Source organism: Temnothorax curvispinosus, unplaced genomic scaffold (assembly GCF_003070985.1).
Source record: "Temnothorax curvispinosus isolate PA1 unplaced genomic scaffold, ASM307098v1 QBEX01000060.1, whole genome shotgun sequence".
Classification (NCBI taxonomy): domain Eukaryota; kingdom Metazoa; phylum Arthropoda; class Insecta; order Hymenoptera; family Formicidae; genus Temnothorax; species Temnothorax curvispinosus.
Genome location: NW_020209840.1, coordinates 247,501 through 268,777, shown reverse-complemented (window position 1 = coordinate 268,777; position 21,277 = coordinate 247,501). Strand labels below are relative to the sequence as shown.

The 21,277-nt window shown below is 33.2% G+C and overlaps 1 protein-coding gene across 5 annotated transcripts in view; it reads right to left on the bottom strand.

The window, feature by feature from the left end:
• Positions 1–21,277, bottom strand: part of LOC112454029 (QRFP-like peptide receptor) — a 120,701-nt gene that overhangs the window by 3,960 nt on the left and 95,464 nt on the right. For 2 of the 5 annotated variants that reach the window (XM_025015312.1, XM_025015515.1), the window contains 6 exons: positions 16,957–17,080; positions 13,457–13,662; positions 9,964–10,075; positions 9,333–9,493; positions 2,015–2,176; positions 98–356 (listed from right to left, as the gene is read on the bottom strand). In XM_025015312.1, the coding sequence (XP_024871080.1) occupies positions 242–356; positions 2,015–2,176; positions 9,333–9,493; positions 9,964–10,075; positions 13,457–13,662; positions 16,957–17,080 (880 nt within the window). In that variant the 3' untranslated portion in view covers positions 98–241. Of the gene's footprint in view, positions 1–97; positions 357–2,014; positions 2,177–9,332; positions 9,494–9,963; positions 10,076–13,456; positions 13,663–16,956; positions 17,081–21,277 lie in introns of those variants that run through there. The other 3 variants (XM_025015389.1, XM_025015234.1, XM_025015450.1) reach the window with 3 other exon arrangements.

The following is a 21,277-nucleotide window of genomic DNA, read 5'->3' as shown; positions in this document are numbered from 1 at the left end:
GCGACAGATTAATGAAGCAGGCGCGCCGCAATCATGCCGAATGTGAACGAGAATGCGAGAGATAAAACGGCGATGTTGGCCGACCGAATCAGTTTACCTCGATCGAATCGTGCTCCATTCGTCTTACCCTAGCTGGACATTCGTCGCACACATGCACATAGGCTTTCGAAGGGTCTCTCGCTGCCGGGGGCACGCCCGCCTACCGGGGACTTGCGAATCTCGCAAGCGTGTCACGGATGGTCTACGGCGTGCGGGTCGCTCGAGTTTCGGGACTTTGACTCTCCGAAGGAGTTTCGGATCCACCTGAATCATTCATGCAGAAACGGAGGACTTTGGCTGGCGAGAATCTTGGCTTTCTGTTAACGTTGAAAATTCTCAAGCTGCAAAATTGCGCGGCAAACAGCCTCGGAGTCGGCTCGCCGCGCGCGCCGACGGAAAGCGGGTAGAAGACGCATCTTTTTTTTTTATGACGTCGCGTTAATTTGAGTGGACGTTTTTTGGGACGAAAAATAGGATCTTTTCGTTTGAGTTTATAAAAGCCGACGTGAGATTGTCATTCAGCGGAAAATGTTTTCGGCAATAAAAAGTATAGTCCATAATTCTTCCCTCGTGATTCAACAATCGTAAAAACTACCGGTTTATGTGCGAGCGAAGCTTTTCTCTCGCGTGGATCGTGCAACTTTCGTTACTCTTACTGAAAGATTTTATTGCCCGAGTTATAATTTGTCAAGTATTAGTAGTTCGCAGTTCGTTTTAATAGAAATGCAATCGTGCTTCAAATTAACACGTTCTATCGGCCGCGTCGTAAATTGCATAAAATTACTTCAAATGCGCACGAGTCATTCTGCGAGTTCTAATTTTTCGATAACCTCCACGTTGCTGCTTTAATTAATCGTTACGTGCGTTTCCAAGCAAAAATAAGTAATTACTCCGCTGAATTAAATTAGAAATTACTGTTTCTATTCGCCGGGTAAGGGGGATTTTTAGAAGATATAAGAAAATTACAGCTAATATATCTTGATGCTGCGAAGAAAATTGAGCTCTATACAGGGTGCACAAAAAATACCGGAATATCTCGCAAAATATAAGTTTTAGAAAAAAATGTTTTGGACAAAAGTTGTAAGGTTTAAAAAGATCTATTTACTAACTTTATCAGTTTGATCTTCAATAGCGTCGTTAAGATTAAGTCAGGGTCACTTTAAATTTTTTAAATTGGTCTTTTTATTTTTTATTGCATATTCTTGTAGCCCTTGTCGAGACGTTTTCAAAACGCTATAGTAAAGCTTTTTTTCGTTAAGAACTTCTTGAGATATTTTAAATTTTATAATGTTTTAAATATAAAATTTAAAATACCTACCTCGTAAAGTATTCGCTTTTCGATAACTTTACCTCGATACTTTTACAAAATTTTGAAAACGTCTTGATAAAAGGGCTACAAAAATATGCAATAAAAAATAGGGGATTCAACTTAACGACGCCACCTAAGGTCAAACTAATAAAGTCTGCAGTAAATAGATCTTTTTAAACTCTACAACTTTTGTCTAAAACTTTTTTTTTCTAAAACATATTTTTTCGAGATATTTCGGGGTCCCGGTATTTTTTTCTACACTCTGTATATTTTATGAAGTGACATGAAGGAACCGGAGATACGTTTGAAGGATCGATAGGGGCGCAGTTCTCGCAACTTCCGCCGGATGTCTTTCGTTATCCTCAACGTGTCAGCGAGAGCGCTGCAAGACGATATAACATAGAGTTCCTATGAGAAAAGTTTGGACATCTTGTTGACGATTTTTGTTTGGTCTACCATATGTTCCAGCAAAGAAGTTAATGAGAATGAGATAAAGCTATAAGTGGAAGTGAGACAAAACTATCATTGGTCGCCATATGCTTCAGCCAAGAAAAGAAGTTAGTGGGAGTGAGACAAAGCTATAACAGTGTCCAAACTCTTATTATAGGAACTCTAATATAACGAGAAACTCTGATATAACTTCACGCCACGACGGTCACGACATACCTTACGCTGGTGGTCCTGGTCTGGCTGATACTCGGGTCCCTCGTCACAGATGCCCGGTAGCCTCTCCTAGGGCAGCAAATCCACCACCCGCCGCAGGCAGCCGACATGAAGTTCTCCCTGAAGTGCTTCGACATAAACCCGTAAACTATCGGGTTTATACAGCTGCAATGCCGGTATTTGATTAAAGGCGCCGACCGACCGTCGGAAACGCGATCGGATCGGATCGAAAGTCGCGTTAACGGTCTACAATCAGCCGTATGTCGGAGTCGGATGTCGGAACGTAGCCGATGGTCCAATGAGAGAATTTCTTTTTTGGAAACGAATTTTTCTCATGGGACCATCGGCTATGTTCCGACATCCGACTCCGACATACGACTGATTGTAGAGTGTAGACCGCGCGGGCTTTCACCGAACAGCTAAAATGCGCAAACCTCGTCGCGCGCGTCTATGTAACCGTCCGTAAATCCACAGCTGTGGCCGCGCGCGTGCACACGGTTGCATCGGAACATGAAATGAAATCCGCGGTTTAAATCTCGAATTCGTAAACACGAGCGATGCAATTTCGATAGCCGGTAGCCGAAACTTTCACATGCAAATCTCGTTGGTTATTGTTGGTTATTCAACCTCAGACGGCATTCAGCCAACTTTTTCGATGCGAAAATAAGAAGGAAAAGCACGACGGATGTTCCGTGAGAAAGGAACAACTGGAAGATGCTCTCTCTCTCTCTTTCTCTTTTTTATTATATTAATATTTCGTTTTATATTTATTATATATGATAATGATACATATTTACTAATTAAATACACATCACGGGATCGCGTGATGTGTTTAATTAGTAAATATATATTATTATCATGCATATTTATATCCCCAGGAGAGACTGTAAGATGACTTAGATATATCCCAGGAATTGGGTAGCTAGAGGATATATCTCAGAGTTGTCAGTCCCGTACTCACAAATGTGAGCTCCTGAGGGCTTTATTTTGACACTGTGTATCTTGACAATTGTTAATCAAATTGATTGAGTGACTGATTAAGATGCAATGGATCCTCCAAACGTATACTACTGAAATTCAGTATGACAGCTGAACTTGGCTTTCACAAACATATAAATTCTGAAGTACTTATTATTAAAAAATCGATATATCACGGCTTTCTATCTCACTCAAAACAATATATGAAATAATCATTCGTATTATGTATTATTTTATTCGACATCATCTCGATGTCAATTCAAAACTGGTAAGTAAATTACACTTACATTAAAAAATTCTTGAAACGTAAAACACAATGAGAATATATCTGAATTCAAGTATAATATAATAAGTTACAAAAAAATTATTATCGTCTACCAATGATATCAATAATGACTTATTATAATTTCCTTTCTTGTATTAATTCGATTTCTACATCGAACGATTAAATCGAATGAAGTACTACGCTTCGGTAAACAGCCATTGTATTTATACGTTAAACGAATCGTTAATCAGACGTAGAAGTTAAGTGGCTAAGAATCAATAATTGCAATAATTGCAACAAAAAAAATAATCGCTCTCCAAGGAGTGAAGTGATGACACTAGCAAAGTAATTTGCACTACTATGTACTTATTAGTTTAGGGGACCTATTATGGACTTGTTCGGAATGAATTTCGATCGGAATTGTTCAGTTATTTCCTAGATTTCTATTGTCTTTTCTAGGGAAAACGGAATAATTTATAATAATAAATAAACGGAATAATAAATAATTTCGATCGGAATCCATTCCGAACAAGTCCATAATAGGTCCCCAGATGTCAAATAATAAACGCAATTCCGTCAGAAGCAAATACTCCGTTAAAGAATAAATTATTGTTGCACATTGATTATTGCATATTGAATATAAAATATTAAATCAGTGAAAATGAAATAATATAAAGTAATAAATTATATATATATTATATATATAATTATATATATAATATAATTATATATATAATATATATTATATATATAATATAATATATATTATATAATTATATATATATATAATTATATATATATATTAAGTAATAATATAAAGTAATAATATAAAGTAGTAAAACAATAAGTGTGTTATATAGTAGCTTTTCTCAATATAAAAATTATTTAAATAATTTATTCACGTATTTTGAGAAAAAACGTCAGGTACAATTGAAAAAAAAAATTAGTTTTTTTACAACAACGTTATATTAATGTATAAAACATATTAAACATGTCTAAGGAATTATTAATTATCTTCGATTTATATCTACACACAGAGATATCACCGTAAATATATTTTAATATATGCAGATTAGTTAAAGCAAATTCCAATGTAGAAATGTTGAGATTACAAAAGCTTTCCAATTATAAGCGATCAAATCGCTTGGAATCCTGCGCTCAGTTTTATAACCACACGTGCACCGATCTATCACTTGTTATATTGATTTTCATGATTAAGTAAGATTGATTTTTGCTGCTCAATTAATTTTTATCGTTGAATTTCTCTTATCTGCAAACATCATATAGGTTATAACCGATATTGCGCCAAGTATTATAAATGCCATGTATATTAATATCATAAATAATAAAAAATGTTAACTAATAATAAAAATAATTGAAAAGAACTATTCACATTGAATTATTCTCTTTATTCTAAAGTGCGCCGATAAATTTATAATTTAATTTTGCAGATAAATAATGAGTAAATAACAAAAAGTAAATTATCATCTTTCTCCCCACAATATTATTTATATTTAATTTAGCTCAATTATCAAATCTATATTTCCTTTTACTCGAAGACAAAATCAAGTAACAATTTAGTATAATAATTAGATGATAGCAATGTTAGAATTATATCTAATATAAGCAAAAAGCTTATTATCAAATGGGCAAGTCTCACGTATTCGTCTGTTAAATTCACGTTTCTCGGGATTAGTGTAAGGATTGGTGAAACTTTAGACATTTGCGGCGAAGGAAGAAGATTTAGCCGGATTTTAGGATGAGAGAGACCAGCGTTTTGAGATTTGCATTAAATAGAAGCAAAATTTATTTATAACTATTAAGAAGCTTAACCACACTTGTATTGAACTTATTACACCCCCTGTTATTATGGACTTCCCAGACTGTCCCACACAGATGTACACACGAGCATGCCTGTCTGCATCTATAAAACCAATGCCGAAGGCAACTCAAACTTGGGGAAACTTGCCAAAGTCCAGCCAAACTCTCTGTCACCGGAGGTTTTCCTTCGGTTCAATGAAGAAAAGTTAGAACCTACTTTAAAATTTGTGAGATGGTATACACTTCGCCAAACTTCTAACAGTTATAACCAAACCGAGAATGATAGGGCACTTCCGTAAAAATGGATTCTTAGGAGAAAATCTCAAGAAGACCTTTTATATAAAAACAAATATCATGCATATGTTTATTAATTGAATAAATTTTGCGAATAATTTCTAGGTGTGTTGTCTTAAATATAGAAATAATTTAATATAAAACTGGTATTTTTTGAAAAGAAAAAGTTTTGATAGTAAAAGCGATATATGTAAAAATACGAAATATAAGTTAGATAGTAACAAATCGTTGTTCTTAATTTATATATATTTTGTATAAAAATAAAAAAGATTAAACTTGTGTTATTCCTTTATATAATTTACTTGCATTTTAATATACACTGTTGAAAAATTTGTGTTAAATATAACATAAATCACATGTCCAAAACGGTTCACTCAAATTTTTGTGTTAATTTAACATAATATGGATGTGTTAAGTGGTAACACTGATATTATGTTAAAATATTTCAACAGAAAGGAAATGTAATTCTGATCGTAATTTGAAGTTAATTATGTGTACAATTAACATTACTTTTATGTTGAAGTTGAGATTGTAAGATAAAATCAACACTCTATTTCTGTAAATTTTTATTCCTACTTCTTTTATAGAGTAAAATCAACATTCTTTTTCTGTAAATTTTAACACATTTAATAAATACGTTCAAATTGTGTTACTTTAACATATTTTTTAAGTTATTTTAATTATTTTACATTTTGAATTTGTAAAATTTAATTAACATAGCAGGCATATGTTAAATCTACACACGTATGTGTTGATTATTTTACAAAAATTTTAACAAGGACTTTTTTTAACACACAGTACCTCTGTTTTCAACGGTGTACCTTATTTACGCACCAATTAACAACTTAATTTCTCGACTGTTAAAAGCTTTTCTATAATCAATTTCGTATCGTCATACTATCCTACTCTCAGAAATTTCTAATATTTAATATTGAAAGAATTATTACAAAGGAAAAAACATCTCTCATAAAAAAAATGCAAAATTTAATAGAAGTACTCTAATAGAATTCGTAGAATGAAATAGGATAAAATACTTGTCAAACTTGCAGCAAAGAGCATTATATTCAAGATAAATCGTTTTAATTTGAAATTCTCGTATGTTTATATAATGAGAAAAAAAGCTTTTGACTCGCATTTACTTAACTTGGATATTTGGACATTTCACTTAGTCTACCGTACTTCTTCCCAATTAAACATTCCTTCCTTAACGACGATTTAATTAAAAGCTATCTGCAATTTTAATTACATATGACAAAATATAACTTTTAATTAAGTATTATTAACGACCTCAGTAATTAAATTCCAAATTAACATCTATTAAAGTAAACTCAATTTAAGATATATTAGTTAAAAATATATAACGAAGCTGTGTAAATTAATTTACACTTTCAAAATTTAATTTTTTAATGCTACAAGTTTTTTTTAAAAAAGCGATGTATTTTAGACAATTTTCGTTGCTAAGAATTTCACACTATATTTATCAAAGAAACAGTTTCTCAAAGAAGTCGCCGGAAAGGCAACAGAAAAAATTTCACGTGTGTGTGAAACTAAAGATTAAATTAAATTAAATTAAAAGCGTAAAATGGAATTACTCGAAAAAAGCGAGTCTCTCTTTCTCTCTCGCGGGTAAGAAATATCAATTTTTCAAGAGAAAGGCAAAGGCAATATTTAATATAAATTTCGTTTTAAAAGGGCAATGAACAAAACTGCACGAAGCGGAGAATGCAATGTTTTCCCGCAACGACCCGAATCACTTCAATAGTATGCAATTTATCTATTGCATTCGACGCTGTTGCCTGGCAGCATCACGACTTGTTAAGCTAATCAAAGGTTGTTATCAAAATGACATACGGCGTATTCACAGAGGTGGCTATTAAAGTTATCGTTCTATATCGTAAAAAGCAAGCGATCCCGAGGGAAAGAGAAAGAGGAAAGCGATGCGCATTCGGCGAAAATAATGCCGCACGTGTCCTTGCGTTGCCGTCGTCACAATTCAATACGGAGATGATTTCGAAATCCGCGTTTCAATAGCGAAAACACATCACACAACATCTGCGTGACATAATTCTCGCAATATATAATGAAACGTATATAAAATGCATCAATTGTAAATTTCATGTTTAATGTTTCCGATAAATCAATATAATTCGTGAGCGACCGCGCGAAATTTGCTTGCATTTAACACGATATACATTGTGGGTATATGTATGTATACAGTTATAAACAATGCTTTACTGCATGCAAACCGCGAACAAACTTCGCAGTTACAAATTATACTTTGTTGCTACAAATTATACTTATTCACCGAAAAAATCAAATACCAATTCTACAGTTTAATTTCTCTTTCCTGCAATTCTGCGAAATTAACGTCTAGCTTTGATATCAGTATCTTTATAATTCTGCGAATATTTTCGCAGAATTATAAATGTGCGTCGCGCACCCGTTCGTTACAAAGTGTTACAATAACGCCAATTAATTTTATCTCGAGGAATGCGATTGTGCACATAACGAACAATTCAATAGTGGTAGTAGAAAAGTTATGAATATGGAATATAGCAAGTGCATATCTAGAATAGCAAGGTTTCTAACTTTGCGGGTGTTATACTCGACAACTCCACTTTGCGAATTGATAAATGATACTGCCTGCATATGACTCTAGATTTGATTAATTGTGAAGCTGTTTCCCATTTTCTGTATCCGTTTCGTTATTTTTGATGTAAAATCGTAAAATTCTTAGCAATATATGTATTGATGTATTACTAAACTCTCGTTTAGTGATATTTTAAACTAGCACTGAAAAATACAGAATTAACAGAATACAAAATAACATAAAGATCCCTACTTTTAGAATATTAATCGAGCTCAATTCAAGTAACAAATATAAATAAAACCACTTTTAACTTTCAATTTTTACAGAGTTTTAATTTCTAAATAATACTGCACATTTCTATCTCAAACATGAAAAAGGGAAAAAACAAAACTATATAAAGTAAGAAATATATACACTAAGAAAAAAATTTTCTGCATTTTAGTAAATATTAGTTTGCATACAACTGTGACTCCATTTATTAAACTAAAGAAAATTTTCCTTTTTATTAGTATATATTTTTCTCAGTAGATTACATATATACTAATAAAAAAGCAATTTTTCTTTATTTTAGTTAAAAAGTCGCAATTATATGCAAACTAATATGTATTTATTAAAATGCAGAACATTTTTTTCTCAGTGTACATATAGATAAATATACATACAGGGTGTTTCCTAAATAAGTACAAAAAATTGAAGGGGATATTCCCTGGCTTATTTTAGGAAGAAAAGAATTCTATAAATATATGCCCTAAACTGCTTTGTTTTTAAAATACAGTGTGTCAAAGTGGTGAAAAAAAATAAAAATTTCGAAAATCTAGAAAACGTTTAAAGATATTTTAATCAAATTTGGTATGCGTTCATGTTAAAAATCATTTTTTAGTACTAATAAAACATTTTTAGATCCATCAGGGACGTATGGGTAATTTTGTATTTTAAAAACAAAGCAGTTTAAGGCATATGTTTACAGGACCTTTTCTTCTTAAAATAAGCCACGAAATATTTCCTTCAATTTTTTGTACTTACTTAGAAAACACCTTATATAATCGATAAATGAAAATTAATGCGGCTATACAATTTGCTCGTTTAAATGTGAATCAAGAAACAAATCGATGCTTGAAATTCATGCCTTTTCCTTTAGAATTTACGATGCAACCGTGTACACTGTACAGATTCCGTGCGATCTATCCGGCGGAGCAAAACTCGCCGACTGGCCAGCAAGCTGGTTTTTCTACTTGTAACGCGACCCCGCGTACGACTCCCCGGAGGCGATAACCTTCGCAACGGTGATCATATAAAGATGAGAGGCGCGTGAGGTCAGGTTTTAAATTGACGACTCTCCGGAGCTTAATCCCCAAGTCGAATCCGAGGCGTACCTGTTAAAATAGGCCATCAGCTGGAACGCGGTGTTGAGATGCTTGTGCATTCCACTCTTGACGCGCGGCAGATATTCGTAAGCGGTCAGCACATTGTCGACGAGTAACGGCGTCCAACAAATGGTGAACAGCACCACGACCGCTACTAGCATCTTCACCACCTGTTGGTGACCATTCGGAACGGTTAGAGCCGTTTTCTAACATTTACGAAGACCACAATGTATGGGACGTCCTAATATACTAGATATGGCTCGAGTTTACTGAACAACGTGGGCGGCTTTATTTCGAGTAAAGCTCGGGATGTATTTTCAACTTTACTGATGTAATCTCAACTGCAATTTACAGTCTCTACAAGCGTCTACAATTTTATTAAACACGTTTGTTCTAAAATTAAAATGTTATTTTTAAAGTAATCCAATACATTCTCACAACGATTCGTTCAGAATAAACTTCACAATATTTGTAATTAGAAAAATAGCAAAAAATTGTTTTATAAGTGAGCTAAATGATCATTCAGGAGTGTTAAGTACTGAAAATTCCAAAATAATTTTGTAAATTTATATCTATTCGCTTCTCAAAATGTCGAAGCTTTATTGTTCCCAAGGAAAGATTAATTAAATTACAATCAGACCTGCTTCATGGTCCGTGATTCTTCGTCTTTCTCGTTCCGGCGTTTGCGTTCGTTTCCGCCCTGTCGCTGCGTCATGGGAATAGATTCTGTATCCGCGCTGTTTGGATTTAATCTGGAACAGATTAAAACTCACGCTCTGATTATGCGCTTGAGAATTCCGTACCAGTCCATTGCACGCCAATTTTGATTACGGCGTGCTACAGGAAACGAACGTTATAAACGGATAAAAAATAAATAGGCTATTTGCAAACCAAACTTCGAAAAAAACAAACAAATAGCAAAATTTGATACAATATTAACTTAAATTTAATTTTCATATTTTAATAATATTACTATATAACTTTCAAGATTAAAAAAACTACATTAATTTTCTTGCAAATAATTTTTTCAGTAGAAACTTCCGATTATCATTTTTAACATTAAATAGCGCGATAATTTTATTTTCATACCCAAAGGCACGCGAAGAATATAAAATCATGGCATTTACGAGGAGAATCACCGCGAATTTTTACCGCGCACTTCGCGCATGCGAACCCATTTTCATCTTGGTAAGATATTGCATACGTTAACTACATTATGACACTACTCCACGAAATCTCCTTTGATCTTCCATACGCGACAGTAATTTTATCTCGGGAAATTTCTTCAAATTGACCGACATATTGAAGTCATGCGCCCGGAGAATGTATTCTAAAGTAGCACCGATCTTCCCACGCGATCGGAAAAGTTAATTTAATAGCGGTACTCGCTGTACACATAATATTCCAAGAGTGATGGCAATCGATATAGCACAAGGACGCATTCTCCTATTATATGAAGTCGATTCTCCGAAGAAATCTCCGCGCGCGTATCACTTCAAACGATAGAAAAATATCTCCATCTAACTAAGTAATTGAAATCGATCTTATTTCTTAACTAGATGTAGATAGTTTTCTCGAAATAACACTTTTATTCGAATAAAAACACGCTTATTGCGCCCCCGTATCTATAAACTTTTCGTCGGCTCAAATTCGAGAGCTCGCCTTCTAAGAGTCTCTCGAATGAATCTTTTTCCGAAGCAAGCAGAAATACATTCCGAGACATTTTGTCGGAGTATTACACGATCGGAAGAGGTAACGTCTTCATAGATGGACGACTTAAGCTCGTTAGACGCCGCGCTTGCTTAAATCTTTCGCAAAATAAGTTCTCCGCTTATCAGCCGGAGAATACTCAAAGATTTCTCGAGACGTTCTTAGATATATTGGCTGTCTGAAGACTCACGATGTTTCATGAGATGCGAGAGAGACCGCGAATCGAATCAAGTCGAGTCGTAAAGTGCAAATGCATTTGCAGCATTCGCTATATTACGTTTGCCCCATCGCCCTCGATCTATTTCAAGCGAACCGTCTGCGAGTCACATACTTTCCAAAGAAACACTGTGAAACGATGCTACCATGTCTTATTACCAAAAGTTTGCTTCTCGTCAGAGTCAAATATCACTGGCCGCGTACATGTTACAATGACTGTAACTATGTAACTAATAAAGATGAGAATTCAGGCGAATAACGTTCTTCTGCGATGTTTCTAATTTAAAAAGAGGGACTTGGATGCTCTAACTATTGAACATATGATTTGCTTTACATTAAGATAAATTAATTACAATTAATTAAAGAAAAACACCAATTTATGGTCAGGACTTGATCCTGGTGTAGCTTAATAATATATTATAATATATTATTCGTATCTCTCTCCTATATTTTAAGATGTGTGTTGGTTAGAGATGTGCGAATAAAAAATTTTTTATGTCGAATCGAATCGAATCGAATCGAATTTTATTTCCTCTTTTGAATTTAAATCGAATCGATAAAATTTTATTTGAATCGAAGCGAATCGAATGATTTCGAATCGAATCAATGAAATATAATTTTCATTTTCAATTAATAATATAATTATTATTGGATAGAATTTTAACACGTGGATAATCAAAGAATATTTTAATGTGAAAAAATAATATTAATTATATATATAATACAAATTCTTTTAAAGCAAAAACATATTTAAATATTTAATATAAAACTAATAAATATATTTTATTTAATGTCACAGTAACTGAAACAATTAAGCAAAAAATCTTAGATAAATTATTATACTCTTATGTAGCATCCATTAACATTATCCAATTACATACATAGAAATTAAAATAAAATAATAGTTTATTTTATTATCAATATACTCTTTTTTACGCACATTCAAACTTTTGTTTGCAATTTAATAGGGACATAGAGCACGTAAAAAATTAGAAATAAACTTTTTGACCGCTATTTATCCACTTGTCAGTGAACGGTTCGCTATATATATTTCCATTATGTCTTCTAATTGTATTATATAATTATTTGACTATAATACGCGTTTCTTAGATATTTAAGATTCATTTCAGGGTAAGTAAACTCGATAGTAAATTTGCATTGCTCACAACCATATACGTATACGAACGAATTTCGATAAGGTCTCATGATATTACGTTTATTGAGAGAAGCGGGCGCAAAACACGTTATAAATGGAAACGCGATCTTCTTCATCGTATTATCGCCGGCCGACCTCGATATGAATTCCCACTGCGGGCATCCGAAAATCCGGCTATTCAATTGCAATTTATATTAGATCGTTGGTCGCGTCGAAACGCTCATCAAATGGCAAAAAATTTGCCGCTCTCCTCCTCCCGCCCAGCCACGACACTTGATTGACGTCCGCGACGAGGTAATCGACATTTCATACGCCCAGAATGAGGAACACGTTTTTCGATTGCTGCGCTACTGCGGAAAAGACCAAATAGCAGTTTATGCGTCCATTTATGTATTACCATGTCCGCGCCCGTACGCCGCGGTAGGCGGATGTCGCACATAAATTAATGCAATCGGATTCACACTGATTATTGCGCATGGTAGAATAAGCAGTGGAGAATTCAATCGTTTAAATTTCCATCCGCGCGCCCGTTGCATATTTCGCGAGATATTATTGCCAGTAAAATTTAATAGCTTATTTCCATTACCCGTTTATAATAAGCTATAATATCGATTATAATTGGAAAGATCTTATTGCTTTCGATGGGAAAGTTCTGCAAGCGCATTGAATCGCGCAGTTCTATTCAATTTCTACATATAAGCCATCATTATCCTTCTCAAAATAAATCATCGTCGTATCATATGGCAATTGATATTTTTAGTAACATATTTAACCATTTATTTTCTTCCTGAGTTTTTGTATTTTCTTTTCTTTTTTTTGTAATTAGGCGATAAATATTTTTTTACTAAAATAATTTAATTGTATTTATTTTCTGAGATCATTATTAATGCGGATTTTGGGCTTAAAATTCTAGTTTCGATCAAACTTTCGAGAAAGAATCAAACTTACCGTGACTTTTCGTCGATAAGAAGAGGAAAGAACGTATTCAATATTCAGTTCAGAAATTTATGAAAAGAAATTCACCAGAAAGAAAATGAAATCTCGGACTTACGCATGTCGCGACGTCATATGATACCGGCGCTTCATAACGCGCCAGATCTCCCAGCAGATGCTCGTATAGCAGAACGCCATGATGATCAGCGGCAGCACGAGGACCACGACGAGCATATAGACCTCGTGGGCCTTCCATAAAAGTCCGGTCTCGGAGTCGCGAACACACCAATAGGCGATCCACCTTTTCCCGACCTGCCTGTGAGTCTGAAAAAAAAGAGAGTAGAATAGACGCGAATAAGAGACACAAAGGGCGCGTGCCGCTTCTCGACGTATTCCCGGGATGTAACGAGGCGTGCGAAGATGCCGCGCGCGACGTGCGACACGCTTTTACCGCCGCGTTTATCAAGCCGTTAGACGAGCATTTACATATGCCGGGGATGATAAGATCCCCCACCGGCATATGAAAGCTTTTTATTGCTCCCTCGCCGTTTACTTCACGACCCCGTAAAAAGGATCAGCGTTTGCCCTCGCGCTTTATTAATCCTTCATGACGTGACTCTCAGTCGAGCCGAAGAAAGAATCTCATGCATTGAACGTGTTGCGAGGACCGTAATGGGATATTTTCCAAATAATTTAAAATATGAAAAAAATTGTGAAAGTTTTATCTTCTCTTTATTTTGCGAAAGAATACCGGAGAATGATAAGTCAAATCCTAATTTAAACTAAGGATCATCTCGGTTTTTACGTAAAGGATCAGCAAGGGGAATTTTAAACACGATTATTATTACTGATCCTTTATAATAACTCACAATCTGGCAAAATATACAGGAATCTGTTATCTTTCCAAACAATTATCTTTTAATGAGAGATTCAAAGGAGAACCTTGTGGAACGATAAGAGATTTCTATTAATTTTTGATAAATACCTCGAATACGAGAAATTAAAACATTCTCATTATTTTAAGATATGACTCGATTATATATATTTAAAGTATATTTAAATGTAACATATATAATGTATATTGCGCGTTATTTATTATTTCTCTTTATGATTGTAAAATTCGCTAAAGCTTCGCAGAAAATAAGAAACTATTTTCATTTTAGGCGCATCGCATGTTCTCTTTGGCTACATTCTATTCTCAACTATTTATTCATAACTTTTATGCCAGGCCCGCGCAAAAATTTCATTTTCTTAAATCCTTCATTTACTTTTTCACAAGAATAAGAGTCTGTCGTACGAGAGACCTATTCACCGGTGAGCCTCAATTCGAGACCGTTATGTGCATTCTTGTGGAAAATAGATTTCACATCCCGATTTGCGTCACGATTACAATCGGTTTATCTCCGACGTCATTGAAGGATTATCGAGATATGTAATATCAAATAAGAAAAAGTTACCGCAGATAAATCGCAATACAATCCTCCGTATATATACATATAACCGATATTTTTCATCGTAAGTGAAGTAAAGATGGAACCAGCTTGTACTCAGCATCGAAAGGATATATATATATCTTTCATCGGAAAAACGGAATCTTCTAAATGACAAAAAATATATCAAACAGAACAAGTTTTATCCCGTGTAAAATTTTGTAAACTATAATGTCGTTTAATCGTGCGAATGTTTGACTGACTCGATTAATAAAAAAATTAATTTTAAGGCTCCTGCTGGCTGGATTGTCAAATCCGCGTTGACAGTACACACAGCATCACGTCTGGCAAAATTGTGAACTAAAAAATGTAAAAACTGATATATAAATTATTCTTGCAATGTATAGCGCTATTTTTCGTTTTAGTGTAGTGTTTTTGTATATTTAAAATAATAATTGTTATATAGTGTTAAAATACACCGAAGACTCCCATTTTGTTATAATCTGATATGTGAAAGCAAATATTTATTTCAAATCGGCAGCTGTCGAACAGTTTGTTTTCGTCTTTGATTAGGCACAATTCAATTCGACATATATATGGATTTTCAACATATTTTACAAGTCTATTACAAACGCTATTTTACTAAGAAACATTTTTATTTTAATGTACGTTGCAAGACTTTTCATGATATTTTTTTCGCTTCTGACGTCAATCCAAGATGGCTGTAGTGAATGAACAGGAGCCTTAAGCTCGACTTAAAAGAGTTAAAAATTTCAGGTCACGTTTACATTTTACATCCAACGTTAACTCGCGTGGATCAACTCGACGTAACAAGAGTCAACTTTCATACACAAATAAAATTCAAAATCAAATAAGCATAATAAGTGTAATGTACCTATATAGTTAAATGTAGCGTATGAATATGATCTTCAGCACTAATATTGGCGATGATACGATATTCTCAGACATCGTGAAAATTCAAAGAGCAATGCAACGAACTTTTATCTGGGAAAATAACGTAGAGAGAAGTTTTCGCGGAGATAGAAATCCAATCACATCGGGATTCTTTCGATTTTTCCCTACGCGACTTAGCGATGTATCTTTTTAACGCTCAGATAAATCGCCATTCATTAAAGTAAATGTGCGAAGCAAGGTGTATTAGTTTTATCGGACGTGCAACTGCGGGGCGTATCACTCTCGGATTTCGTGGATACACATCGCGCGCGTGTATGCGAGATTGAAATATTGCGAGACGTCATGTTGCGATAAACGATAATACGGGAGTAACGCGCTGCGCGAAATGGAACGGCAAGTGCATGCAAAATTAAACAGATATATTGTTTTCGAAACTGTTTGCGATCAGTTAAAAATCAAGCTCTCAAATGCAGGTGATGTCGCGTTCGATGTTTACTTGAGATAATTAGTTTTGTAAAAGCGTAAAGATTTTTTTTTTAATAAAAAGATTATTACACAGAATGTTTCAGATCCGGAATAGACAACTCAATATATTATTTATAGAAGGTATCCCACGGAAAGGTGTTGAAACTTATTAGCTTTTATTCTGTAACGCATACAGGTATCGGAAAAAATAAAATTGCGTTTAATAGAAGGCATTTTACAGTTTAATTTGAGTATACTATAATGGAAAACTTTTACTCCATTTTATTTGATTATATAAAACGCAGCAAAAATCAGACAATTCTAATGATACATGTTTTCGAAGTGTGCACCGTTACTATTTAAACAAAAATCTATTCTTAAAAGTGGTTAGTAGTATAATAAATGGTATACAAACTGGTTTTAAATAAAGCGTTCGAAGCATGCAGGCCAATGTATTTCTTCCAGTTTGAAATCAAGTTCTCTTTGCCGAACTAGCTGTGATGTAACTCGAAGTACGTGGAGCAAGACACTACCGTGTCTCTTGATATAAATAGCGGAAAATTAAATGCTTTTCACTAATTAAATATCACGAATAAAAACAAATAGCAGAACTTATAATTAATTACATCATAATTAATTTTAAGGTAATTTTATTGGTTTGTGATAATTTTAAGCGGATTCGCTTTTTACAAGACGTGATTGTAGTTCAGATTTATCGAAATGCTTAAAGAAAACGGAGAAAATGAAGAATAACGAGATTTTTGTTATAAGGAAACATTGACTACTCTAAAATTGAAAATACGCGTACCTGTGTAAACATCATTGGTATTCCCAACAAAAATGCCGCAATCCAAGTTATGATCACGATCCTACGGGCTTGGCTTATGGTGCACATGTACTGCGCTCTCATTGGATGCACTATCGCGTAATACCTGAAACAGTATCAGAATTATTCCGAAATAATTTAGAGTTGAAGAATTATATTTGCAAACTTTTAATATATTTATAATAACATAATTATACTTTGTATTAAAAATTATCATAAATCTATATTCACGATATAACGAATACAGAAATAAAACGAAATATTTTAATAAAGATACTTGACGATACACATACATTAACGTCAAAAATTATGTACAATAAAGCAGAATCGATTATTTTATAAAAGATTATAAATAAATTAATATCAATATTAATAAATAAATGCACCGCAAAGCGCAGTTTTGAAGTATCTTCGAAAGAGCTTTATACATCAATCGCGGTCTTCACGATGCCACTTCTATTAAATATAGGTTCAAAGCACTTCGTTTCCCTTTACGGGCTAACATTTTTCGCGAAATGGCATTTAACGCGGCGTGGATATTAATTTAAGTGTACTTCGTGAATATATCTTCCCTATGGCAAAAGTATAATAATTCGCGACTCGAGAAGATCGCATAACGGCGAAATATTGAACGCGCAGCATTTCGTTTGCGCAGACCACGTCGATGCAATATTCTCGTCGAAGTTACTATCTCGAGACAATCATTATTTTACGTAATAAATATCTATTTTACGTAATAAATATCAAATGTATCCCGTTAATCAGCAACTACGAAATAAAATGAGAGAATTCAATAGAAAAATTTAACTTAACAATTGCTAATTCAAAAAAGAACAAAATTTATTTTAACAAATAAAAGAAATATGTGTAACAGACTATCATTCCCGAAATATTCTTTCTTTGAAATAAAAAATTAGAAATTTAATTAAAAGTTATTTATGGTTTTATACATGCGTCCCTATTTCTATTATTTTAATATTTTAGCGATAAAGTTTTTGTCTAAGCTAAAAGTAAAAATTAATCAATTTTCGAGCAAAACAAAGGATGTTAGCTTAAATTACAAAAAAAAACAATTTAATACAATAATAAAGATGAGATTTTTTGTTTAATTAGAAACTGACTTTTTATTAACGAGAATATTGAGATGTCCATAATTTGTGAATGATTGAAAATAGAGGTTTTCAGCGAAGTATTAAAAAGGAAAATTAGATGATAAAACTACATTCTTTACTTATAAATTTCAAGGCCAATTTTTTATTTTTAAATCTGTTCATTTTGAGCCACATTCTTAATTTTATGATTTTATAATACAGATTTAGTTTCGTGATTTATAAACATATACAATATATATATTAATTATTAGAAAATTACAATAAACGATGCTTTTCCTTGATATTTTTGTTAAGAAAAAATTGCAAGTTATTTAAAAAAAATCTATTATTAAAAAAGTAAATACACAGCCAGTATGTACGCAAAATGAAATTAGCATTATTAAACACACTCTCTAAATCTGAATCAGTAAATAGAACTGCTGAATCAGTACTAGTACTGATATCAGTGACTATTCACTGATTTAGATTTAGAGAGTAAGTTTTTGAATCAGAGACATTTTGTTGTATAAGCTGCAAGGGGGGATTACCAGCACAAAACCACATATAAGTACAGAGACTCCGGGTTCGAATTAGAGGGAAGTTAAATCAAAGGGACACCATTGTAAGGGAAAAAAAGCCTTTCCGATCGGATTCCATCTGATATAAAGGGAAGAACATAATAAGCTGGTGAAGAGAACCAAATCGCGTAATAGGGTGGAAAAGCGGTCGAAGCATTTACGCTGCACTGTGCCATTGCATTTTCTTCCGCAGTTTCCGCCGGGTCTCTTTTTATTTGCACCGATGCGACGAAAAGGACCGAACAGCCGCCTCCTTGTTTTCGACGGCGGTATTATCGTCGCCATGAATACAAATTGTCCTGACTGTGCGCGCATGCAATACGCGGGAGAATCAGACGGCTCGCCGATAAGAGCGACGAATAAGTCGCGTCAAATGGAACAAACGACAAGCTATCGCACGATTTTTTATCGTCCGCAAACCGTTCGCGTTTTATGACCGCGCGAGATTGCCGTCGATGCGAAAATCGTTTCGCGTTCCAACGACGATTTTCTCCGGCAGAGGAGGGAATTATATTAAAATGTCTGAAACGACATCTCGACGCGAGTGATTCCGCGCATTCGTTTCTGGATCAAGTCGCCGTTTGCATCATGGAAAAAAGTAATAAAACTGAAGTCAATTTCTTTATTAAAGCATCGGCAAACAAGCGAACGCTGCCGTTTGTAAATCAGTTCACATTTTTTAACTCTAGGGAACTTTGGAACTCAAATCTCAAAATCAATCTTTCAACCTCAAATCTCTCTCTCAATTCTCGTGAATTTGAAGAAGGGACATGCTTTCAGGAACAGATATATTTTATGATTGCTCTAACTTCAGTTTTGTTTATTTTTCACAATGTAACTTTTTATATACTTGCACAAAGAGAAGAACTTAATAAATTTGAAATTTTTAAGCGAAATATAGAAAAAATGTACAGGTGTTCCAGGTCAGGTCAATAATATTACAAAGAATCATTTTAATTACAAAGAATTAAAGAAGTAACAGTACAAAATAATAATATTTAATTAAAATAAAATTAATAAATTTTTCTTGTAAAAAAACTTGGCGCTGCTTTTTTACTCCTGTCGCATTCTTCCCTAAATTATGTTTACTGTTTTTTTATTCAATCAAAAATCTTAGTACTAAATGTTTAAATTTTAATGTTTTAAAGTCTAGCAGCGCCAAGTTTTCTTACAAGAAAAATTTATTTATTTTATTTTGTTAAAATGTCAGATCTACGTGTGCTCGTGCCTTTTATAGGTCCTAGTCACTATCGATATAGTTTAGTAATGCTAGACAGAGGACTAGTTCCTTTTTCGAGTTTACTTTCTAATGATGTACTGCTCTATGTCCTTCCTTCCTTCTTCCGGTAACTTCCGTGTGTGCACGCCAATTCTGTTCTAGCCAGTTCATTTTACTTTATATACATAACGCGGGCAGTGCCAAATAAATACTTTATACAAGTACTCTGCGATATTTTAGTTTCGCCCTATAACCAACTATTCCTAACATATTTTAATTAAATATTTTTATTTTGTACTGTTACTTCTTTAATTCTTTGTAATTAAAATGATTCTTTGTAATATTAACAACTTGTTAAAGAGAATTAAGAAGCTATTACCACCTGAGTTTTATTTTTTAAAAGTAGTTGCACAACAATTATTTTTTAAAGCAATATACATATTCTCTTTGCAATTGGCGCAATTTAATTTAAAGATTTCACATCTTTTTTTAAAATACATGTTACTTGAATTGAGTTAGGTAACATAATTTTGTGAAGGAGAAATAAAGCTTCCATTTAGATTGAATTTTTAAATTTACAAAATACATTGCGTGTACTTGGCGCCTTTTTTTACCTTTTTTGAAAAAGGTAATTTTGTACTGATATCACGCATTTTGTAGTGTTAAGCAGGGATCAGCAAAAAATTTCCTTTTTTTATTTTTTAATCATTCACAAAATTAGCAATAACAACTAATTAAATTTTTATTGAATTAGCAAATTAGTATTTAGTCACAAAAAATTACTATTTACACAAAAATTAATAATATTTAAATAAGAGTGAATTATACATTTCTCACAAAAATTGAAGAAACACTAAATTTTTCTTTAAAAATAGGCAAAATTCAAGCAGCTGTAACTTTGTCAAAAATGAACAAAATTTAGATTTAAAAAGAAAGGATTTTAAAACTTAAAATCTCTACTTTCTCGAAAGGTTACTATTATTTTTTAGTTTCTGTAAGTTTGGTAATTTTTACATATAGAAAATTATGAGCTGGACAAAATAGAAAATTTTCCTCTTATTTTGTGGGCCTGTCACGTGCACAAAAAAAATCTACGAAAATTTTCGACTTTCTAACGTAAACGCTTAAAGTTTTCCTTGCAAAATCTTTTTCTTTTAATGTTTCTACGATTTTTTGTTACTGAGTTATTGCGGATTGAATAAAAAATGAGCATTTTTTACTTTGATTGCTCATAACTCTCTTAAAAATCAACGTATTGCAATTCAAAAAACAGATTCTTAAGGTGATCCTAAAGCCGTGATCCTAGCCGGTTTTTTTCAGTTTTTTTCTTATCACTAATCTTTTAATTGGCTTTATATAAAAATGCAAAATTCTTGTCTAGAATTAAAGTACGCATCAAAATCTAGGTCATGGTG